The following is a 25,999-nucleotide window of genomic DNA, read 5'->3' on the forward strand; positions in this document are numbered from 1 at the left end:
TCAACTTCGCCCCAAACTTCAATAATTACTAAGGAGTTCATGATTCACCATAATGCTTCTTCTTGAACACAAACATTTAATATACATTCAAGTACTGTAAAGTGCTTTGATTTCTCAGTCTAAATATCTTATCAAGTTATCAACCCTTGATACAAAATAACTGATCAGTATGCTAGACTACGAGATATTTCTTTAGTTTGTTGTCATGACAAACAGCAATGACACACAGCAATTTGTTGTCATGACAACAGCAATGACACACACATGCAGCAGTTTGTCATGTCAATGACCAACAGCAGTTTGTTGTCAATGACAACAGCAAGCAATGACCACACAGCAGATGGGTCTCCTTGTATCACAGTAAAGCAACTTTCTTTCTTTGGCGATTTACTTTTACGAATTCAGAATAAATTCGCAAAAGTTTGTTTCCGTAGAAATATCATTACCTTTCTAATATTAAAAGGAATTGCCTCCTTTCAAGTTGAATTCCGCTAAAACTAATTCCTTGAACCAGTTTTGAAATTAAAACTGCAAATTTTACTAGCCGGGAAAAATGTTGGTTTACAGAAGGTTACAACCAAACAGCAAACATGGTGACCTTGGAACAAATTTCTTGGTTATTGAAAAGATGTGAATTGACCTACTTCATCATACAGCCTCGAATGAGGGTGAAGGTCATTTAATTAAACAAACATCATTTCAGAATGAACAGGTCAAGGTCATTTTTTTAACAATCGTAGGTGGAGAAATCACTGATGCAGCAAGCCAAAGACACTTCCTGACTTACCATGGTCAAGGTCATTCTACCTTAGCAAGAACGTAATCCAACAACTATAAATATTGTAGAATTTTATTCATATACATATAGAAATACCATACAAGTATCGTAACACAATGCCTCGTATACGATGACCGACCCATTCTCTCATGATCAGTGCTACATAAAACCAGTTATAGACAATATAAATTCAAACAAGCAACCCTGAAAACCTTTGGAAAAGAAATGATTGTGTTACTCCCTAGAACTCGCCCCAATCCCTATAAACATATCAAATATTCTTGAATTTTTAATTCTCAATTTTTTAACATCATATACCCACTACAAAGGCAATATTTCTTGATGTGAAGGCCCTTCCACATAATATTTTCTTCGCATGAAATACATGTGAAGAAAAAAAATCATGTGAATTTCATGTGAATTTCATGTGGAAATTTTTTTATTGTGAATTTCATGTGGGAGAAAAATTCATGTGAATTGCACCTGAAATTCTTGTGAAAGGTTTATGGGAAATTCATATAAAGATATATTGCCTTTGTATACTAATAAACTACTCTGAAATTTAACACAGAAAGAGAACTTGTTATATTACGACTTTGAGAGATTTAATCCTTAGGTTATCAGTTATACATTTCATATATTTATGAATTTTTCTCAGTTGATATAGATAATTATTGTAGCACTTGTCAACATGTCAACATGGAATGTCAATAAACAAATAAACAAAACAGAGTCACAAACAAATTCTGCAACAAAACGAGATCACAACAATAACTTAAATAGATATGACTACCTAGCTATCTATAATGTGTTATAAACCGGACACTGCTGGTACGACCATCTCATTACGCGATCAGTTATACCTCTTGCATTCTCTATATAAATATCACAAGGAAAACATAAGTATATCGTAAACCAACTTTCTTTCGCGTGTGATTTACATGCGCGAATTTCGTTATCAAAGTAAATCCGCGAAAGTTATCTCCACAAAATATCTACACTATTTATATTGAAAAAAAATTCCATTCAATTTTAATTTGCGAATGTTAATCTTCGCAAAATTTGTTTTGGAATGGAAATCACAAAATTTTGTAGCCGCAAAAGAACGTTGGTTCACAGTACTCAATACAACATAAATAGTTAGAGATACAAATATTTATTTGACTCGGACATCATTTCAACAAACGTTAGCCAGACCTTGAATGTTTCAGGTCCGTAACATACATACTCAACATTCTCTCAAAGTTCACACTTAAAGAACTGTATATCAACACTAGATATGGCTAATTATATAATGGTTACTCCGAATATAGTTACAACATTTATATTGGAACCTTATTTATGACAAATAGCACTACTGTATTTAAATATATTGCTAGTTAAAACCAGGTTCACATTGACTAGAACTACAAAGTTTCTCATCTCTGTAAACTCTATCAAACATTCAAATAATTCAGTTTATGATTTTGTATACCGAATTTTAATTACTCACTTGTCCTGAAACATACATGCTATCGAGACAATGTTCATTTCATTCATCAGAATACATCTATACTCTTAAGTTGACCTTAATTTCAATATATTATTAATCAATTTTTTTTGGCTCTTTCCCATGATCACTCTCACAAACCGATCAACTTTCCGCTGATCATGATGAATTTTATAAATATTTGGCTGAAATATTTCATCAATAGTTTCATCATTATCACATGATTTGGCTATAATTAAGCTAGAAATGTAACAACTACATATTAAACTCCCTCACCCCTGGAGACACATTTGAACTCATCTGCGTCAAAAGCTGGAACAGTTCATTATGGATTTTTGGGGGTGAATGGTTAAGCTTTGATCAATGCACACTTAATTGACCTGGATTGTTTTATTTGACAACCTTTCATTAACACCAATTTTACTAGTTTTCAAACCCATCAGGACAATTTTACTCTTCTACTAAAACCAAAAGTGATAATGGAATGTTTTCATGAACTCTGACTTATAAAAATCTATCTAGATCCTATTGTATGCACACATAGAAATTACCATATACCATCAGTGAATCATTTTCTTGTAAATAATGCAAATGTATATTTCTGACCAAAATACAATGAACCTAACTCTATATAATTCATCCCTAATCCAATATCTTTCACAGAAAGTAAACCTTTCATTGATTGGATAAGATTATCATAGTTACAGCTCTGCTGATTGGATTTTTAGACAATATGGAACATTATACGAAAACTTTTTAAAAGACTATCGTTCTTAGACTAGATTTAGGCCGTCTTCATGAAACAGAAATTTTCAAATTCACAGAGTTAAAGCATATAGTACATAATTATGTAAAAGGAAACTTTCCAACATGGCAATTAAAATTTGTTCTGAGCAAACAATACCTTTGTTACTTCATTTGAATGTAAATATAAATAAAAATATTCATTTCAAACATACTAGGCAGAAAAGAAATGGTGCCTTTTGTTACACTATGCGATACAATTCTGCTAAATTCTACAATTTGAAATCTTAAGTGCTATACTTGGCATTCGAAGCGCTACACCTGGCACTCAAAGCGCTACCCTTGGCACTCGAAGCACTACACTTGTTACTCGAAGCGCAACACATGGCATTTGAAGCGCTACACTTGGTGGTTGAACAGCAGTGGGTCAACAAGGGGAAACAGCTCATGTCATTTGTGACTTGCAGTAAAATTTCAATAATTCAGGCTGTTTATGTAGAATGGTTCGATATTATCTATGCAGGAAGGATACATCACAGATCCAAAGAATTTGACAGGATACATCACAAATTGGTCCTAAAACTAGGATACATCACAAGTCCGCAGACTTTGCTAGGATACATCACAAGTCCGCAGACTTTGGTAGGATACATCACAAGTCCTCAGACTTTGGTAGGATACATCACAAGTCCTAAGACTTTGGTAGGATACATCACAAGTCCTCAGACTTTTGTAGGATACATCACAAGTCCTAAGACTTTGAAGGATACATCACTGGTCCTAAGACTTTGAAGGATACATCACTGGTCCTATGACTTTGACAGGATATGTCACTGGTCCTAAGACTTTGAAGGATACATCACTGGTCTTAAGACTTTGAAGGATACATCACTGGTCCTAAGACTTTGACAGGATATATCACTGGTCCTAAGACTTGGGTAACATTGGCCCTAAGACTTTGAAGGATACATCACTGGTCCTAAGACTATGGTAGGATTGGTCCTAAGACTTTGACAGACTATTGATATGTTGTAGCAGCTCCTGATAGACACTGCCTGGCTGTGACACAGCCATGAATGTTGACGTAAACGCGCGACGTTGACCGTCGTCTGTCAGCTGATCATAGAAGTCCATAGCGGTTATACAGAAGAGACGTCGGTCGACGACATCCATTCTCCCCATTCTTCCTATCACATGGGTAAAGCTGGACTAGTTAGGGAATCATTTTACCAAACTTGTCAGCCAAAAAGCAAAAAATAAAAAATGTATTATATACCGTATTCCAACCAATAAGCGTCCATGTCCCTATAAGCATCCCTCCTCCTTTTTGAGGCCTCAATTTTGATTGCCCAGGCATAAATAAAGACCAAAACTACACAAATCTGTATAGACTTGCAATAATTTGGTCTTATTAAGTACCTTTTCATTTCTTCAATTTTTTTAAATGCCCTGGGCGCTTATTGGGTCGAATACTTGCCCTGGGCGCTTATTGGGTCGAATACTTGCCCTGGGCGCTTATTGGGTCGAATACTTGCCCTGGGCGCTTATTGGGTCGAATACTTGCCCTGGGCGCTTATTGGGTCGAATACTTGCCCTGGGCGCTTATTGGGTCGAATACTTGCCCTGGGTGCTTATTGGGTCGAAGATGGTATTTCATTCATATCAAATATTAGTAAAACACAAGTTATGTTTTATCCCCTTGTGCCTTTTTGTCAGTAGCCAACAATACAGGTTATATTTCAAACCAAAGAATATCTGTATTCCATTCATCCTACAGCATATATAAAATATTAGTAAAACACAAACTTCATTTACCCACTTGTGCCTTTCTGTCAATAGCCAACAATACAAGTTATATTTCAAGCCAACGAATATTCTGTGTTTCATTTATCCTGCAACATTCATCGGTAATGTTTTCAACCAAAAGTAAATGGGATCACTCCGATATCATTCTGATCCATCAGAGTTACTTCCCTTGTTTTACTTGGTACTAGGTCAACTCAATTTGAGCTCTTCTAAGGAGACTTCCACCTCATAGACGGAAGAGCTTCTAGAAGCAGAAGAGCTAAAAAGCGAGTGTCCGAAAGTTATATTCCAGAAGCAGAAGAGCTACAAAATGAGTGTCTGAAAGTTATATTCCAGAAGTACAAAATGAAGTCTGAAAGTTATATTCCAGAAGCAGAAGAGCTACAAAACAGTGTCGAAAATTATATTCCAGAAGCAGAAGAGGGCAAACCATGTTAGGTTCCAGACAGAGTGATATAAAGGGAAATAACTCTGACAAACCAGAATTTGCGATATACACCTTTGAATGTTTAAACATTTAATTGAAGTTCCTGACCTCACACAGTAGACTACACATCAACTTTTACATAATGTAAGTATATCTTGAGTGTCACCCAGGTATCTACCGACATTACTGCCTGGATTCATTAGAAAAGGAATGCTATTTTAGTGAGGCACATTTTATTCTGAACAACCAGTGATTACCGTATAGCAATCTCTCCCAGGATTCATTGCGATTCCCACATTGACTGATGTCAACGACTCATGGACTAGCCGTTGTATTGATCTCAGATCATGGAATATTACGTACCTACGATTGTTTATTATTTTGTGGCACTCTTGTATATTGCTTCACAGGAATTGTTTTTGAAATGATGAACGTCGTATACAAATCCTGATTATTTACTGGCAACTAAATCTAGTATAACTGCGAAATAATCCATAATGTTTGGTTTAATATTGAATTATCAAATTATATAATGCAGTAACTAACAGTCATTTATAGTTCAAAAGAAAACTGAAAATATCTATGAAAGAAACGATCATGAGTCGGAAATGTGCTTTTCAAAAAAATGTATATGAAAGATACATTCATGTGTCAGAAATATGTTTTTCAAATACATGTATCTTGACGTTCCGTGGACTGTTTATAGAGGTGAAATGTGGGAACCGCAATGAACCCAGGGAGATTGCTAGCATGGAGATTGTAGAGAAAGGATACAGGGCTCGTAGCCAGGGATTCACTGAAGCGCTGATGAAGAAGCAGGTAAGACTCCACATCGCCATGGCGATGGGCGTGCGCTGCGTGAAGTTGGACAGTGATAACATCACCCAGTCCCTCACTAGGGTCTGTTGCTTCTGCTGGTGGAGGTTGGCAAATACCTGGAAAAACCATAGACACTTAGTAAATATACACTTTTATAAAATAACAACAGAGTTTTAAAGTGGGTAGTTCACTTTTCTTATTTTACACAAAGAGACTAATTCATGTACCATGCGATACCCGATAACGTTGGGAAAATTATTTCTACCGGTGATGAAATGACGTTAAATGTTGATATCCCGGGCTAACGTCATTTCAGTGGGAAGACTACAAAGAGTTACGTTCCATCACCTGTGAGGATACTAGTCCTGCACAAACATTATACGGTATCACAATGTACATGAAACAGTCCCATAACATTTGAACGTTATATGACTGTAAACTAACTTTCTTTCGCAACTATTTAATTTCACAATTTCCTTTACAAAATAAGTCAACAATGATTATCATTAGCGGATTTAAAATTGAACGGAAACTCCCATCAATATATATGATGCTGATGTTAATTTGCAGAGATAAACTTTTGCGGATTAACTTTGATCACAAAATTTGTGAAAGTAAATCACTCTGAAAAAATAATTGATATACAGTATCTGATATTTACAAAACGATGCTTATCATCAGGTGTGGTTGATTGCATGGACAAGTAAATCACTCTGAAAAAATAATTGATATACAGTATCTGATATTTACAAAACGATGCTTATCATCAGGTGTGGTTGATTGCATGGACACCTCGCTTCCTTCACTCATGAAGCAGTTCAATAAATCTCATTTTGACTGCAGATTCAACCTGATTGGTTTCATTAAATTTTCCAGTCAGGCTTTTAGCCATTAGTTGTGCTGACCCATGGGTGATCAGTAAAGCGTAGCTTAGTGCAATCAACCGTACGTCTTCAAAGACGAAGATCATCATCTGTACTTACCTGAAACACGACCTTGGCTACGACCTGTGGGTAGGGCTGTTGAGAGGATATAAACTCTCCAATCACTTTGTTCATCACGTCCTGGGGCGGGAAAAAGTCTGCTAGGAAGGTGGGAAGTACTCGGGATATCACCCGGGCCTCGTACGGGTAACCTTTCTTTATCCTACAAACCAAACCAGGCAAAGAAACATGAAGAATAGACAGTGATATTCATTAGGTAATGGGTATTTCTTATTTTTAAAATGTTTAACCAACATTGAAATAATAAAGATATTTGATATCCGATCCTTACTTTCACTCCTCCACATGTATTACAAGAAGCAGGAAATACCACTGGATACACCGGTTAAACACATCAGATACTGTCGAGATCAATACCTTCAGATAAAACTGGCACCCCAGTCATTCAACATACTCTATATTGATGTGTATTATGAAATGAAGTGGATGGAATATCAGGGAACGGCAAAATTCCCAATCTGTTGGATTATCAAGGGTTCACTATGTTAATCAATACATATTTTGTTTTACCTGTCAAACAGAACCGTGACTCGCTCCATGGCTAGGATGAGTGACTCGGGGTCCTGATACACCACCTCAAAGTCGTAGGCGGTGGTGCCAGGCTCCACCTCACGTGGGGATGGGCTATACTGGTCATACTGTTTCCCTGCAAATAAAGTCTGACAGTTATTAACCTGTGACCATTTCTGTATAATAACCATCTGCTTAATAAGATCATTTTCTGATGGCCCACATTTCAACACAATTGATAATTTTTCATTTCAGGAACACAGCGAATATAACAAAATTAATGCTCTCCCCTTCCCCCCCCACTCCCCCCAACCAAATTTTACCCACTACACAGTATGTATATCAAAGGACTTACCTGAGTACATACAGGTAAACATGAGACCTAGAGCTGCTAACGACCTTTGTGGACTCGGTAGACATAACCTAGAATTGAATTTAAAATACATATTAATCATTTTTTTGTTTAAATTTTATAAACATATTAATCAAATAAAGACCGAAAAAAAATTGCTGTAATAATTGATACAATATTTTTTCAGTGGTTCATTTGAGGTAACTTTCAGTTAAGTTCAATTTCAGTTTAGTTGAGTTCACTTTCCATGATAAATGATTTTGAGGTAGTCGTAGCTAGATTAACACAAATGACATTTGAGTTATGACCATCACTGTAGCCTACCTGTCCACCCCGAGTTTGATGATGGCCTCTGCGTCCTGTTTGGAGAGAACATCGGTGAGAAGGAGGCGTTCTAGGCCCTTTAGGATAGCCAAGTACACAGCTGTAGACACACTGTCTTCACTGCCAGACGCTGTAATCACAGCCAACTGTAGGGAGAGCAACACCAAATTATCAAAACTATCACAAAAATTGTAGAGAGAGCAACACCAAATTATCAAAACTATCACAGCCAACTGTAGGGAGAGCAACACCAAATTATCAAAACCATCATAAAAATTGTAGGGAGAGCAACATCAAATTATCAAAACCATCATAAAAATTGTAGGGAGAGCAACCCCAAATTATCAAAACCATCACAAAAATTGTAGGGAGAGCAACCCCAAATTATCAAAACTATCACAGCCAACTGTAGGGAGAGCAACACCAAATTATCAAAACCATCATAAAAATTGTAGGGAGAGCAACATCAAATTATCAAAACCGTCATATAAATTGTAGGGAGAGCAACCCCAAATTATCAAAACCATCACAAAAATTGTAGGGAGAGCAACCCCAAATTATCAAAACTATCACAGCCAACTGTAGGGAGAGCAACACCAAATTATCAAAACCATCATAAAAATTGTAGGGAGAGCAACACCAAATTATCAAAACCATCATAAAAACTGTAGGGAGAGCAATACCAAATTATCAAAACCACCACAAAAATAAGCTAATTTGATGAATTTAAGTCCCCTGCTATACGTGCAATAAAGATGTGTTTTCCTCGACTAGATGAACTCCTATACAAAATATGATGCTGTTAGTGCCTCATTGTAATAAAGAAAGAGTCTATACAAGTTTTTGAAACTGAGGTCAAAAGTCAAATAAAGGTCACAGTGACTTGGTTTTGGTTTATGAGAGATGGCCCATATACTATTATGAAGCTCCTTTTGCCGTATAGTGCAGGAGATAAAGCCAGGACAAGTTTTTTTTGAAACTGAGGTCAAAGGTCAAAATATAGAAAACAGTGACCTGGTTTTGACCTCTGACCTTGAATCAATTTCACCTAGATGGATCACATGATAAGTATAATTTAATTCTTTATTTAACAAGAATTGCAAACAGCCCGAAGGCTACTAGATGCTCTCCTCAACATATATTACACAAACAATATGTACAATTACAAAAAAGACATACAAATGTCGCTTTCGAGAGAGAGAGAGAGATAGAGAAAGAGAGAGAGAGGGAGGGGTGGAGACGGAGACAGAGAGAGAGAGGGAGGGGTGGAGACGGAGACAGAGAGAGAGAGGAAGGTGGGGGGTTCAGAATCTGTTTGAATTTACTATATATTCAAATACATGGTCAAATAATGCTTTGTTCTCAATTTCGTTTAGAGTTTCTAAGCCACATAAAATTATTTTAACAAGAACATTTGGTATGAGCTCTACAATGAGGTTGAAATTGACATTTGGAGCGAATATATGACAAACAGTGCGGAGCATATTGGATATGATAAGTATGAAGTTCCATTGCCTTAAAGTATAGTCAATAGAGCCTTTACAAGGTCAATAAACACAACCTATAACCCCTATAGAAGGCAAGGTCAATGGACACATTACCTATAACCCTGTATATGTATAGGAATATTATACTGTATTACCTCCATTGATACAACAAACACGTCGAGGTAAACAGACCTCAACTGGTTTTGTGTAGGGACTGTAAGTAATTGTGACTATTTCAATTAGTCACTTCAAAGAGTTTCATCATTCATACAATCTAACAGCTTTATTTGGATTTTATTTACACAATAATTAACAATAACATTAGATTTATTTATTTTACAATCTCTGTCAAATTAACAATAGAATTTTAACCTTTCATCTGATGTCCACACACTAGTGCAGATGACCAGTATTTGTGTTTTAGTACATTAAACAAAGAACCGGTGGTCATTTACTGGACAATTTGGTCTGTGTTTTATTACTGACATATTTTAATAACATTTAACTCATTCACCCCTTAAATTTCATAATGGACTGATCCAGGCATTGATTTAGAACAGTCTAAATGTTTCCTCAGGGGTGAATGAGTTATTTAAATATATGCTAGCCACACAACATTTTGGTGAGGAAGAAACATAAAAAAAAACTGAAAAAAAACAAAACACAAAGACTTCATTTTTTTTATTCCTATAATAAATGTTCTTTGCTCTTAAAAAAAAGAAAACAAAAAACAGAAACCATTGTAATCAATTTCCAAATAGGCTTTATAGACATTTCTTAAAATTCAAATAAGAGCAGAGAATTGATGGGAATAATTAACTCCAGTGTGTAATTCATTAGTTAAGCTTAATTATTACATCAATATTAATTACCTAGTCAATCAGAGTAATAACATGTCAGTTTAAACAGTATCTATGTATAAACATAGCATGAAAGTTATGTATTATTTTTTTTTTCTTACATATGAAATGTTACGTATTATTATTTTTTTTTTCCTTACATATGTGCCATACATTTCATACTGACCAATCAATTGATGTCAATATAGTGTTATTTTTAACAGATTCGTAAGAACTGGCTGTAATATTGTTACTAAACCCAGGGGGAAAAAAAGGCCAGACCTGAAGTCTTATTACTTATACATATACACAATGTACTTTTGTAGCTACCTGTTATGACACAGGTGTATATATATATATATCCCTGCATATACCCGGCAGGTGTACGGATATCATTAAACAATCATAACAATTAACACGAGGCCTATATCTACACCACACATGTACAATATTAATATTGGTATGTACAAATTAATTCAATTACATGGTGACTTTACCATGACTGACAACAAGCCACAGAGCTTGACCGACAAACAATGGAGCGCTGTCATTGTGTTGTCTTCATGCTTGGTGATCCAATGGATGGTCGGTATATTCATGATTGTCTGACACAAGACTACACACTTCATCGTCCAAATAGGCAGTAAGACATTGTGAGGGACATTTAAATCGGTCATGTTATGTAACTGTCTGGTGCTGAGGTTGTCATAGACAGGTGGAGATTCTCTTTAAATTATTAAAGGAGTTCTAAGGATTAAGTTACTTTAGTTCTAAGGATAAAATCAAATTCTTAACAGAATTCTGATAATTAACTTACACCGGTTGTAAGGATAAAATCAAATTCTTAACTGAATTCTAAGGATAAAACTTACTCCAGTTCCAAATATAAAATTAAATACTTAACAGAGTTCTGAGGATTAACTTACACCTGTTCCAAGGATGAAATCAAATTCTTAACAGTTCTGAGGATTAACTTACTCAAGTTCCAAGGATAAAATCAAATTCTTAACAGTTCTGAGGATTAACTTACTCCAGTTCCAAGGATAAAATTAAATACTTAACAGAGTTCTGAGGATTAACTTACACCTGTTCCAAGGATGAAATCAAATTCTTAACAGTTCTGAGGATTAACTTACTCCAGTTCCAAAGATAAAATCAAATTCTTAACAGTTCTGAGGATTAACTTACTCCAGTTCCAAAGATAAAATCAAATCCTTAACAGTTCTGAGGATTAACTTACACCTGTTCCAAGGATGAAATCAAATCCTTAACAGTTCTGAGGATTAACTTACACTGTTCCAAGGATGAAATCAAATTCTTAACAGTTCTGAGGATTAACTTACTCCAGTTCCAAAGATAAAATCAAATTCTTAACAGTTCTGAGGATTAACTTACTCAAGTTCCAAGGATAAAATCAAATCCTTAACAGTTCTGAGGATTAACTTACTCCAGTTACAAGGATAAAATCAAATCCTTAACAGTTCTGAGGATTAACTTACACCTGTTCCAAGGATAAAATCAAATTCTTAACAGTTCTGAGGATTAACTTACTCAAGTTCCAAGGATAAAATCAAATTCTTAACAGTTCTGAGGATTAACTTACTCCAGTTACAAGGATAAAATCAAATTCTTAACTGAATTCTGTGGATAACACTTTCTCCAGTTGCAAGAGAAAATCCCACTCTACATTGGAACAGATAAACTAAACTCCTAGGAATGTAATTGAAATAATACATCTACATTTTAAAGGTAAGCCTATGTTTAGTTTTATCAATACCTTTCCATTCTGTCTAAGACTTTTACATTCGCTTCACTATATATACATATAGTCATAGCTCTGAATAAAAAGTCATGTAAAATTCCAAATATGTGAAAAGTGATGATTGAATGTTTCCCAATTCTTCAAAAGTGTTCAATTCTTTACGAAATGAAATAGTTACTTTTTCAAAATTTTACAAAAATTCACATGTGAAGCATATCTTATAAACATTGAATTTAATATTGTAATCAACTGCACTTATAATATACAGCAATTATAAATATAAAACACAGTTATAACAAACAAAATCACTTTGTTATCAGTATAGTCTGTTATACACACATTACAAACATATTTCAGGAATCTTGGCAGGGAATGAAAATTATTATGTAATAACCATGAATTTGTTGTAAGATCATTCGTCTCTACAACACTTTTGGTCTTCTGACCTTTGAGAAATGACCAAATTGACTTTATAACATTTCCATGCATATCACCTAATATGAGAAGATGAAATTGTAAGACAACTCTTTCATAACTAAAATAGGTCAAAGGTTATCACTAAGAAAATTTTGCTTTAATCTGACCTTTGACCTTGACCTACTGTAATACACTGCTTACTTTCTTAGGTGAATCAAATAAAAAAATCTATCTAAAGATATCTTTAAAAGTATGAAGCAATTGCTTCTGAACTAAAACCAGATGAACCAGTACTGATATTAATTTCAGTTAAAGGGAAAATTCAGTTAGAAAGAACAATAACTACTCTACCATATTTTAAGCTGCTACTTTTTTCTCTGGCAATCGGGATTGCGGCCTATATACTCAAGTACGACTTATATGTAGATAAATGTATACAATGCTGTCAGAAAAAACAACAATCTAATTAAAATTAGACTTGAAATTTTGCTCCACTACGATACTCTCTGCTATGCTCCAATACACGTTCAAACAATGCTAAGTTTGGATCACCTCAGCATGACCCAATCAGCGTGTCGCTTACGAAATCTTCGGTGTGGTTGATACATTAGGAAGTAAAAACAGCTAACAGTACATCCCAAGATATTCCGATTTTAGGCCAGGGGTCATGCTGAGGTGACCCAGAACGAGATGTTGTTAGATCTTGTATTGGAAAATAATGTAGAGTATCATAGAGGAACAGAATTACAAGTCTCATTTTTATTAGATTGAAAGAGCAATAACTTCTGAATATTTTATTAACAGGTATGAGGACACAGATCTAAAAGTATCCACAATTCAACATGTCTATAAAGAAGCCACTTGATCCTGGACAGGAAGCGGTATCCCTGTGTCAGCACCACCCGAGGGAGGAGCTCTGTTACAGCTGTAGTGATTGTGATGGCAGCTTGGCATGTCCAGAGTGCGTGACCTCTACACATCAAGGTCACACACTGGTCAAGCTTAAAAACACGCCCGACTTTGTGTGGAAAAAACTCATCGAGCACTACATACAGAAAGCAGAGAAGTTTGAAATTCCGAAAATTCTGAAAGAGTTGAAATTTGCCGAAGGTAAACTTGAGCAAAACAGAAAACACTATCAGGAATTGATAGGTGTAGTACAACAGAGAGGGGAGGAGCTAAAGGAGGCGATCGACCGGATCACGATGCGACACGTTAACACAATTACTGAAGTGGCCAAAGAAAATACAGTTTATATTGAGTATTACCAAGGCGAACTCCACAGCCTTCACACAGAGATCATCTACGCTCTACGTAAATGTCATCAGGCTAATGATACAGAAGACTTTTCTGTTGTGCTGGACTCGGAGAAGATCATCCGCGCCGGTCTCAAGCTTCCGAGGGTACCGATCACACAAACCACAAAGTATAGGATGGGACCATCTCCCTTGCCGCTGTTGGAGTCGGCGTTCGGCGGTGTAGAAATCGTCGGGTACAGACCTAAACAGCTGGGGCCAACAGTACCACATGTGGTGCAAAAGAAGTTAGAGAAGCCGGAACCACCTAAACCTGCTCTGTACAGTGTTGTATCAGAGTTCCGTCATTTGACCGACATTACCTCCCTTGTACCGACGGAAGATGTCTACAGTTGGATCAGTAACGAGGAGAAGAAGGAAGTGGTTCTACTGGACAGGGCCGGGGACGTCAAACAAACCACGGGGCTTAGTCTTCACATCCGTGATATTTGTACGTCTCCTATCACAAACAATCTGTGGTGCTGTAGCGAGTACGATTACAGCGTACGTGAGATGACCACTCCCACCAACACAGAAGTTCGGCTCAACTTCCCGTTTGTCCCGCGTGCACTAGCTCTCACTCACAATGAAGATGTAGTTGTTGGCACATTCAGGAAAGTGTGTGTCTACAACATGGAGGGCGAAGAGCAGTTTATGGCATCTGCTGACAAACTTGGACGACAGATTGTCGCTTCTCCCCAACACATCAGTGTGTGTCCCACCTCGGGCAATGTTGCTGTAGTCGACTGGGACGAACAGTCACACGACGGAAACGGCAGTCCTTGTGTGACTGTTCTGACCTCTGACCTTCAGCTACTGTTTCAGTACCGTGGTCCACAGACAAGAGCGTTAAGGTCAGGGAAATCAAGAGCATCATCAACAAGGAAAAACAAGAAAGAACCTCCGCCATCATTCTGGCCGACGGATGCGTGCTATGATGCTGCCGGGCAACTATTCATAGCAGAGAGGACCAGCAAGTCAGTCCAAATGGTCAGCAATGACGGCACATTCATGAGAAACCTCTACACTGACCAAGAATTCAGCCCCAAGACAGTCGGTGTACAGACAGGCGGATTTTTGTGGATCGGCTTCGACTTTGGAATTGTAAAGGTCATCAAGTACAAACAGTAAGACATGGTAGGGGTTAAAGGTCAGTATGAATTTGAATAAAAGTTCAAAAGGTCACAGTCATCTACTTCAGGCTCCAACAATGAGCAGGTTTTTCTGTAATGAGTATTATAAGAAGATAAGAAATAACTTACCTGAAGGACTTTGCTGGGGAACTCGAGATCTTTGAGATCGATGTGATAGTTCTCCATGATGTAAAAGGCTGTTGACCACATGGTCAGCATGTAGTTCTGGCTGGTGATGCAGGTCCTGTAACAGAACACACAACAGTTGTAATGTTTTACAAAAACACAAGGACAGTAGCTATTATGTGCTTAAAGTATCTGTCATTCTTCTACCAGTCTGATCTTATCAATGTTTAATCATAAAACATATCCTATGTTTAAAAGTAATGCTCGCTCATCATCCCCGTAACAAATTTCTTAACATTATAGGGAATACTTTTTACCTGTATGTTTTGTAATTACATGATTGGTGGATCATTCCATGATATCCAGGTGTGTACTTTGTGTTTTAATCAATATAAGGAAAGAGGAATACCTGTTTAATATGTTCAATGTGTTATGACATAAGTGACACAATAAAACAAGATACAATGTACAATACATCACAATAATACTACAAATAGTTACTGTTGTGTCCTCTGACGAGTTCTTATTTAATGATGGTAGAGAATCAAATGACAATAAAATTGGATGTTAGACCAAGAAAATGTATTCACCAATTTCTCTTTAAAGATGCTCCACCTCCGACAGAGCATAAACAATATTCATCAATTTAACAATAATTGGTGTTAAATCGTGTTATGTATGTGTCTAATTAACACAAAAAATAATATAACATAATTTATTTTGCTTTTGGTGCATGTGCAATCAGTACTTCATTCCATATAGGACATAGTGTCACAGAATTTTTCAGGATGCAATTAATTATTTTCAATATATTTGTCTTGAAGTAAAATTAGAAGCTCAAACTTTTCAATGGCAATAATGGTGTAAAGTAAGAAACTTTTGTAACTGAAAAAAATACTAATTTGTCTTCTCCTGTTTTTGATAGCAAAATAATGCCATCAGTCAGCTGTTGGGGCATCTTTAAGCAGATTATTGATATTTTTGTTAAAGGAAATGTTGAAATGATGAACTCAGTAGTCAACTTTTTTTATAACCAAAATCAATTCTACCGACAGTGTTACTGGACGTGAGGATATCAGATTACTTACTGGCTGACTGTTGATAAATTTCGGAGAAGAAAGTCTGTCGCTAAGGGGACGAGTAGTTTAGTCACATCCTGTATTCCTGCCTCCAATAGATAAAGAGTTCCATGTAAAGCGCCGATACGGCTGGGCAGGTGTGGACTACGAAAGCCAGCGTCAATGATCTTCATCAACTTTTCGGTTGTAGAATTGTCCTAAAGGAACAATTCAATGTTCATTAGCTACACAATGGAATCTGTTACTCATTTTAGAAATTATATCTAAAGATAACAAAAAACTTCACAAAATACATGTTTCAGTAAATAAGACTATAAACAAATTTACTAATTAATAATAGTGTTAAAATAATGTCAATAGATTAGATTGTATAAAAAGGCAGTCAAGGTAATCCATTTTCACACATTTAGTAGGCCTTCATTACAGCATGAAACAGGCAAAATATGAGTACTCTGGGCCTTACAGTTATTGAGAAGAAAAAACATTCAAAGATTTTAGCCTTTTTTACCCTTGTGACCTTGACAGTAGGTCAAAGTCATTCATCTTCATAACTTTGGTAACTCTTTATCCCAGCATGCTACAGGCCAAATATAAGTACTCTGAGCCTTACAGTTATTGAGAAGTCGTTCAAACAAAGATTTAAGCCTATTTAACCCCTGTGACCTTGAAAGTAGGTCTAGGTCATTAATTTTCACAACTTTGGTAGCCCTTCATCCCAGCATGCTACAGGCCATATATGAGTACTCTGGGCCTTATGGTTATTGAGAAGAAGTCGTTCAAAGATTTGAGCTATTTGACCCCCTGTGACCTTGAAAGTAGGTCTAGGTCATTAATTTTCACAACTTTGGTTGTCCTTTAATCCCAGCATGCTACAGGCAAAATATGAGTACTCTTGGCCTTACGGTTATCGAGAAGAAGTCATTCAAAGATTTTAGCCTTTTTGACCCCTGTAACCTTGAAAGTAGGTCAAAGTCATTCCTTTTAACAACTTTTGTAGCTTTTCATCCCAGCATACTACGGGCCAAATATGAGTACTCTGGGCCTTATGGCTATTGAGAAGAAGTCGTTCAAAGATTTGAGCCTATTTGACCCGTGACCTTGAAAGTTGGTCAAGGTCATTAATTTTCACAACTTTGGTAGCCTTCATCCAGCATGCTACAGGCCAAATTTTATGAGTACTCTGGGCCTTTACAGTTATTGAGAAGAAGTTGTTCAAAGATTTCAGCCTATTTGAGCCCTGTGACCTTGAAAGTAGGTCAAGGTCAATAATGTTCAAAACTTTGGTCAGCACCTACCATCCCAGCATGCTACAGGCCAAATATGAGTACTCTGGGCCTTTATGGTTATTGAGAAGAAGTCGTTCAAAGATTTTGAGCCTATTTGACCCTGTGACATTGAAAAGTAGGTCTAGGTCATTAACTTTCACAACTTTGGTAGTCCTTAATCCCAGCATGCTACAGGCAAAATATGAGTACTCTGGGCCTTATGGTTATTGAGCAAGAAGTCGTTCAAAGATTTTTAGCCTTTTTAGACCCCATGTGACCTTGAAAGTTAGGTCAAGGTCATTCGTATTTCACAACTTTTGTAGCTCTTCATCCCAGCATGCTACGGGCCAAATATGAGTACTCTGGGCTTATGGCTATTGAGAAGAAGACGTTCAAAGATTTGAGCCTATTTGAACCCCATGTGACTTGAAAGTAGGTCTAGGTCATTAATTTTCATACAACTTGGGTAGCCCTTCATCCCAGCATGCTACAGGCCAAAATATGAGTACTCTGAGCTTTACAGTTCTTGAGAAGAAGTCGTATCAAAGATTTCAGCCTATTTTGAGCCCTGTGACCTTGAAAGTAGGTCAAGGTCGAATAATTTTTCACAAATTTGGTAGCCCTTTATCCCAGCATGCTACAGGCCAAATATGAGTACTCTGGGCCTTATGGTTATTGAGAAGAAGTCGTTCCAAAGATTTGAGCCTTTTTTGACCCCTGTGACCTTGAAAGTAGGTCAAGGTCAATAATTTTCCACAAACTTTGGTTTAGCCCTTCATCCCAGCATGCATACAGGCCAAATATGAGTACTTTAGGCCTTATGGTTATTGAGAAGGAAGTCGTTTGAATGGAAAGTTTACGCACGGGCGCACGGCGTCACAAGCCGACGGACGGTGCATGATGGACTATAGGTCATCCTGACCCTTCGGGTCAGATGACCTAAAAAATGAGTATTCATTTTCCTAGCTCAAAAACCAGGGAGTTTCTCAAATCATTTTTTATACAACAATTGAAATATTTGTGGAACAATTTGACTTTGTAGATTTTTTATTTTTATATTTAAAAACTTTTTAAAAACTGGTGGTGGTCATCATAGAACTCTGATAGGATCACAGATGACGATGGTTAGCCACAGGCCGAAGGACATGATGTGCAGCTAGTGATTCAAAGTAAAAATGTATGTCGACATAAACTGGAGGTCGTTAGAGGAGGTTTAACTGTATAAGAGATAATAAAACCTATAATCATGTGTGAGCGGTGTTTGTTACGTACCATTCCCACGACAAGCCGCGGCCTTACAGATGCCTACATTGAGGGTACTGCATGAGAACCTCGTCCTCTGAGGGTGGGTGTGTCTTCATACAAGTACAAGTCAAGTAAAACTTCCTGCATTCCAATCATACTGCTCCTCTCCATGAACAAGTCAGACAGGCACACAATCTGAAACAGGGATGTTGATTGGTCACTCAACTGTAACAGGGATGTTGATTGGTCAAATCAATTGTAACTGGGATTGGTCAAATCAACTGTAATAGGGATGTTGATTGGTCAAATCAATTGTAACTGGGATTGGTCAAATTAACTGTATTAGGGATGTTGATTGGTCAAATCAATTGTAACATGGATGTTAATTGGTCATATCAGCTGTAACAGAGATGATGATTAATCAAATTGGGATGTTGATTGGTCACTCAACTGTAACAGGGATTGGTCAAATCAAATGTTACAGGGATGATGATTGGTCAAAACAAATATGGTACATATATGAAACCTGAGTTTGGCAGACAGTCTGGTATACTTACAGACTTGACCACTTCGTTCTTTAGCATCAAAGGTGGCCTGGGATTGGTTAGCATCCATTGACCATACAGCTCTAACAGAAACTGAAGACATGAGTGGATGTCCAGTCCACTCAAGTTTACTGACCGCTCTCGACGCTCTCTTTCAAACGACAACAGGGGAAACTGTTGGCGTGGCCGGCCAGGTGTGTCAGGAGAATCTGTAGTGGGACTTTCCAGGGAATCTGTAGTATCCGACTCAGCGACATGGAAATCCAGGGCTCCCACAACAGACCATATAGCCTCTATAGCAATCTGTCAAAATATTCATCTCATGTAATACTGTATAGCTGGATATCTACACGGATCAAATTTTCACGATTTTAGCAAAAAACTAGAAAATTAAATCTTAGAATTTTTTTTATATCATGATCATGTTTCAAAAATTTATGGATGAAATTTTCACATTCCTATGAAATCCTGAAAATAAAAAAGCTTTACATATCAATTGTCAAAACAATTTATTATCATCATATATTTACGCAGTGAACTCCCTCCTGTAGAATTTCTTTTTTATCTTGAGACAAGAAAAATTTGCTTCATACAAGATACGTTGCCTACATTTCACCCTAAAATAGCTCCTAGACAGAAAACTTGATCCAATAGTTTACAGGTTTTTCTGTTTTTCAACGGGCAGACAGACAAACTGCTTCTAGCACCCACTTACTTTGTTGCAGAGGGGGGGAGGGGGGGGCTGAGAATATCGGGGGGGGGGGGGATGTAATGAACCAATGTATATACCTGTCCTAATGTGTAGTCATCCGCCATGATTTCTCTCTCCAGGTTACTGTCAAACATGTATCGCAGTAAATCCTTTTCATCACTGGTGCTGCCTGACCTCAGGTCCGACCTACTTTATTCATTACTATCCCTATGTGTTGTGACCTCGGTCACGGATTAACCTACCTACGGCTGTGTAGATTATGAACTTCCTATCTATCCCTATGTGTTGTGACTCGGTCACGGATTACCTACCTACGGCTGTGTAGATTATGAACTTCCTATCTATCCCTATGTGTTGTAACTCAGGTCACGGATTACCTACCTACGGCTGTGTAGATTATGAACTTCCTATCTATCCCTATGTGTTGTGACTCGGTCACGGGATTACCTACCTACGGCTGTGTAGATTATGAACTTCCTATCTATCCCATTAGTGTGTTGTGACCGGTCACGGATTACCTACCACCTGACGGTGCTGTGTAGATTATGAACTTCCTATCTTTCCCTATGTGTTGTGACTCGGTCACGGATTACCTACCTACGGCTGTGTAGATTATGAACTTCCTATCTATCCCTATGTGTTGTGACTCGGTCACGGATTACCTACCTACGGCTGTGTAGATTATGAACTTCCTATCTATCCCTATGTGTTGTGACTCGGTCACGGATTACCTACCTACGGCTGTGTAGATTATGAACTTCCTATCTATCCCTATGTGTTGTGACTCGGTCACGGATTACCTACCTACGGCTGTGTAGATTATGAACTTCCTATCTATCCCTATGTGTTGTGACTCGGTCACGGATTACCTACCTACGGCTGTGTAGATTATGAACTTCCTATCTATCCCTATGTGTTGTGACTCGGTCACGGATTACCTACCTACGGCTGTGTAGATTATGAACTTCCTATCTATCCCTATGTGTTGTGACTCGGTCACGGATTACCTACCTACGGCTGTGTAAATTATGAACTTCCTATGGGTTGTATCTATCCCTCATGTTGTTGTGACTCGGTCAACGGATTAATACTACGATTATCTACCTGTGTAGATTATGAACTTCTCTGACTCAATCACACGGTCAGGTATCACAGTCATGCTTCTTCCCATCATCTGTGTCAGAGGATTCCTCCTGCCATCAAAACTCCTATTCAACAAAATTGACCCATCAAAAACATGCATAACACACGTAGAATATCAAATTAATAACAAATAAGAGGCCTCCTGCCATCAATCTTATTATCAAAAATTCCAAAAAACATGTTTTAACATTTTTAACGAACAGTTTCAAATAATTAATCAAACAGATCTAGTGGATTACTGTCGCAATTCACTTAAGACTTACTTGTTTTGTAGAAAAATAAGAGGAGTTTGTCTCCAGGACAGATCTTGTGGTAACTGTAGCTGACTTTACTAAGCTTACCTTGTATGTAGAAAACCAAGGTGTTTGTCTCTGGGCCTTATCCCGTAGCTACTGTCACATACATTAACCTAGCCTTGTATGTAGAAAACCAAGGGGTTTGTCTCTGGGCCTTATCTCATAGTAACTGTAGCTGACTTTACTAAGCTTACCTTGTATGTAGAAAACCGAGGGGTTTGTCTCGGGGCCGTATCTCATAACTATTGTAGCTGGGTTGGATCTCATAGCTACTGTCACATACATTAACCTTACCTTGTATGTAGAAAACCAAGGGGTTTGTCTCGGGGCCGTATCTCGTAGCTACTGTAGCTGGTATTACCAGGTACTGGGATAAGTGTTGATTGTATGAGCAGGGACGTGATCGCCCTGACCGCCATCACAGTACACTGAGCACGCTCCATCTCCTCCTGAAGGAGAGCACACGTGTATATTATATTTCATATTGACAAAAAATTTAATTTGATTGAAATTTTATTTCTAATTCCACTCCACCATGATGCCCTAGGATATACTCCAATACAAGATCTATTAACGCCTTGTTCAGGGTCACCTCGGCATGACCCCTGGCCTCGATATTGGAAAGTCTCATGACATACTTGTAGATGTTTATAGTTCTGAGAGATTATGACCACACCGAAGATTTCTAAGGTGACACGCTGATTGGCTCACTGTAAGGGTCATGCTGAGTTGATCCCTAAAGGGGATTGTTAGATCTTGTATAGGAGCACATCAAAGAGTATCATAGTTGAACGGAATTACATTAATTCTAATAATATTGACAAAATATTTGTCTCAAACAAACATTAACTTCATTCATAATGAGTTGCTTTAACTTTAGAATCAGAAGAGTACAATATATATATATGTTCACGGCTGATTGAGTTCTACAGATCGTTGTCAAAGCCTATGAGGAAGTTAACAAAATCATATTAATTATTGAGGAGTGCTGAAACAATAGATGTTCACATATGACCTCGATCCACTGGCCCTAAATAGAGACCTGGCCCCAATTTTTCGCAACAAATTTAAGTTTAAATCTGACTTAAGTCATAAATTTTCATATTAGTTACATTAGTTGCACTTTTGTTTCGAGAAATCAGAGCCAGATCAATGATAAAAATAATCTACTCCGATTTCACCAGCAGGTAACTCATTAAAATATTATTACCAAATTCTTCATCTCTGAAAACCAAAAAAAAGACGAAGGTCGAAGGTCATACTGAAAACTTACCTCAGGGGAGACAACCATCTCTTCGCCGTTAGACGGCATTGTTACCGGATTTACAACAGACAGCAAACTCATCCAGGTTTCCTCAAACTGTTGTCGGTTAATCCAACCTATTGATCAACAGGTCAATACAAGAAAATTTTTATAAAAATTTCAACAATCATCAATGTCTCAATAAAATATTTGGCTGAAGAAGACTATGTGCGATTAATCAAAATATACCGTAAGTAAAGAACTTTTCTCTGAGTTATGGAAAATATATAAAAAAATCTAATACACTTCCAGAAAAAGCGGGTAGAGCCAACGTCTATATAGGTTGGTAGTTGTATCATCAAAGTTCTTACAAAGCTCGAGAGATTAAAGGAGAATTTAGTCAAAGTCAATAGTTTTCCTAAAATTTGGAAGTAAAGAATTAAAGATTACAGATTACAAAATCTTGTGCTCAGGATGGGACATCCCTGTACATTTGACACATGCATGTCACGATTCTATTAAAAATATAGCCAGTTATTTTCAAGGAACAAATTTTCACAGGTAAAAATTTTCACAATTTAATCGAAAAAATAAAATAATCAAATTTTTCAGCTGTTTCAAATTTTCGTGGTATGGTTTAAAGGTTTATATTTATCTTATTCTATCATTTCTTAATAACTGGTGGATCAGATTTTCATGCTCATAGCAAAATTCCGTAAAAATCGCAAAAAAAAACACCTTTCATGTGAAAATAACGGGCTATACAATAGCCTTCTACCACCCTTCACCAGATGAGATTTCTATGGTCCGTACCGAGCGAGTTGATCCTGAATATGTATTCCCGAAGTACATCCTTGTCCTCCAGAAAGTCGACAGGCAGGGGAGGTAACTTAGTCTTTGGTTCCCCGTTAGGTGATGGTATCCATCCCATCTTCCAGACGATGGATGGGGTTCTAGCATAGCTGTTGAGTACTGGTTGTCTCCCTAACCCTGTCAATGATTAATCATCATGATAACAGAAGCTGCAGTTTGATAATTTACAGTGGACATGTCTTAAGATTTAAATAATTTTATTACCATGGTGATTAGTAAACTACATTGTGTGGATGTTATTTCAATGACATAATGTCCATGATATGTCAAAAAATAATCTGCTGACCTATGATCTTTTGATGATTTTGTAAAATATTTCCAAAATTATGTACTGTATCTTCGCAAATTTCAACAATTTTGCGCAATATGCGAAAATTAATCGCACATGAAAATAAGTTGGTTTACAGAAACAAAGTTTCCGATATATTCTATAATGTGTCGACTGTAACTAGACTAACCTTAGCTGCAACATTGTAGCTCAAAAGACTTTTTGACAGAAAATGGTGTCGTCTTTAGAGCTACAATTGGTGCCTATTACTGCTAATGGAGCAAAGTTATGATTATGCAAACCATTATAAAACGTGTGTTTGCATTTTATCGTACTTGTTTGATATCGCTTACCTAATAGGCAATAAAACTGAACCACATAAACTATCAAATTCTCAGCGAGGCATTATTTTTTTTATATTATACATATGAAGATCTATCTGAAGGGAATTTATATGGCAAGTCCACAAATTGTGAATTTGACGTCTTGTGAACGGTACGGTAGATATTAAGAATGGTAGTTATGTTTGTTTTGGACAAAAATAATATGTAAATGCATGTATACGCATAAAATAATTGGAAACCTACAAAAAAGTATAGGAAACTGTGCCCAAGTGATTTTCGGAGGCAGTGCTCCACTACGACACATAGGGACCAATTCCTACCCGGCCGAAAGGTATAGTAGGCCAGGTATTCCTTCTAGACTAACCTGTGATGATGTTCCTGAGATTTTGTTGTAGAAAGCTTGGTATAATTTGAGATCCACCTGATAAATGTCGCTGTGAGAACTCCACCAGCTCCGACACTTGGTCACACGCTCGAATAATCAAATCTACAGAAAGGATGTTTACAATTACTGATACTGAATGATTAACTTATCACCCCTGAAATTCATAATGGACTGGTCTAATCTTTGATTTAGAAGAGTCCTTTGATTCAAATCTTAGAAAGATACTGAATGAATAACTCACCCCTGAATCAATAAATGGACTGGTCTTCAGAAGAGTCTACATGTGTCTTCAGGGGTGAATGGTCAAATCTACAGAAAGGATGTTTACAATTACTGATACTGAATGATTTAACTATCACCCTCCTGATAATTCACGGCGTGTGGATAATTTATTGCTTATATTCACGTATTTATGAAATCTGTGATTTCTAAACACGAAAGTGAAATAATTATAAGATAATTAATTTACCGAAATATAAATAAAAAAAAAAAATAACATTAGTGTAGAACACAAGTGTTGTATAGATTCACGAATCGTAGGGGTCAGTGAACCGTGAAATTTATTCTCTGTGAATATGTCGCTTATAGAAAACCACAAAATACTGACCATGTGAATTTAAAGCTCTATACAGTATATAGTTCTAAGATAAGTTTTTCTGGGATTTTACCTACCGTTGAGTGTTTCTTTGGAATGATCACCCGGTGCAGGTGTTGACACAAGCTTCTCCCCCGGAACTACCCACTGTACTGTAAACTTTCGCCCTTACACAGTAATTATGTCTTCAAAGTTTAATTTTGTTGACTATTGAAAAAACATATTCCATACAGATACAAAGATATGAAAATAAGCCTAATTGACCTTTTTTGACCTCGCAAATGCCGTCTAAGGCCCCAGGGGTCAGCCCTATCATTTGTACAATTTCAAATCCCAACCCTATAAGGATGCTACCATTGCATTATAAGTGCTCTTCCATTCTTAGTTGCAGAGAAGAAGTCGTTTATATAGAAATAGCTAAATTGACCCCTTTTGACCCCACCCTTCAGGCCCCCGGGGGGTCAGCCCCATCATTTGCAAAATTTTGAATCCAAACCCTATAAGGATGTAACCATTGCATTATGAGCGTAATCCCATGTTAAGTTGCAGAGAAAAAGTCATTTATATGGAAATTGACCACTTTTGACCCCGCCCCTCAGGCCCCCGGGGGTCAGCCCTATCATTTGCACAATTTTGAATCCCCACCCTATAAGGATGCTACCATTGCATTATGGGTGCTATACCATGCTTAGTT

At 37.0% G+C, this 25,999-nt stretch overlaps 2 protein-coding genes across 3 annotated transcripts in view; one reads left to right on the forward strand and one right to left on the reverse strand.

The window, feature by feature from the left end:
* Positions 1–836: 836 nt before the first annotated feature.
* Positions 837–25,999, reverse strand: part of LOC138334605 (huntingtin-like) — a 60,162-nt gene continuing 34,999 nt past the window's right edge. The window contains 21 exon segments of the mRNA XM_069283248.1: positions 837–4,215; positions 6,019–6,179; positions 7,047–7,209; positions 7,578–7,713; positions 7,933–8,000; positions 8,254–8,399; positions 15,316–15,430; positions 16,401–16,588; positions 18,929–18,940; positions 18,942–18,971; positions 18,973–19,014; positions 19,016–19,096; positions 19,459–19,749; positions 20,236–20,344; positions 21,289–21,366; positions 21,643–21,693; positions 21,889–22,046; positions 22,871–22,977; positions 23,654–23,830; positions 24,690–24,812; positions 25,383–25,457. Of these exon segments, the coding sequence (XP_069139349.1) occupies positions 4,014–4,215; positions 6,019–6,179; positions 7,047–7,209; positions 7,578–7,713; positions 7,933–8,000; positions 8,254–8,399; positions 15,316–15,430; positions 16,401–16,588; positions 18,929–18,940; positions 18,942–18,971; positions 18,973–19,014; positions 19,016–19,096; positions 19,459–19,749; positions 20,236–20,344; positions 21,289–21,366; positions 21,643–21,693; positions 21,889–22,046; positions 22,871–22,977; positions 23,654–23,830; positions 24,690–24,812; positions 25,383–25,457 (2,513 nt within the window). The 3' untranslated portion in view covers positions 837–4,013.
* On the forward strand, positions 11,897–16,501 carry LOC138335432 (uncharacterized). Of its 2 annotated transcripts, none has more exons than XM_069284523.1 (3): positions 11,897–12,328; positions 13,563–15,190; positions 16,368–16,496. In XM_069284523.1, the coding sequence occupies exon 2, from the start codon at positions 13,601–13,603 to the stop codon at positions 15,182–15,184; it is 1,584 nt and encodes a 527-aa protein (XP_069140624.1). In that variant the 5' UTR covers positions 11,897–12,328; positions 13,563–13,600; the 3' UTR covers positions 15,185–15,190; positions 16,368–16,496. The 2 variants fall into 2 exon arrangements, with proteins under 2 accessions (XP_069140624.1, XP_069140623.1); XM_069284522.1 differs by having other exon boundaries at positions 11,898–12,328; positions 13,563–15,203; positions 16,368–16,501.

The sequence above is a fragment of the Argopecten irradians genome, chromosome 11 (genome assembly GCF_041381155.1).
Source record: "Argopecten irradians isolate NY chromosome 11, Ai_NY, whole genome shotgun sequence".
Lineage (NCBI taxonomy): Eukaryota > Metazoa > Mollusca > Bivalvia > Pectinida > Pectinidae > Argopecten > Argopecten irradians.

Bases quoted from the DNA above. Each gene is read 5' to 3' on its own strand.
- LOC138335432 (XM_069284523.1), top strand. From the start codon at position 13,601: ATGTCTATAAAGAAGCCACTTGATCCTGGACAGGAAGCGGTATCCCTG.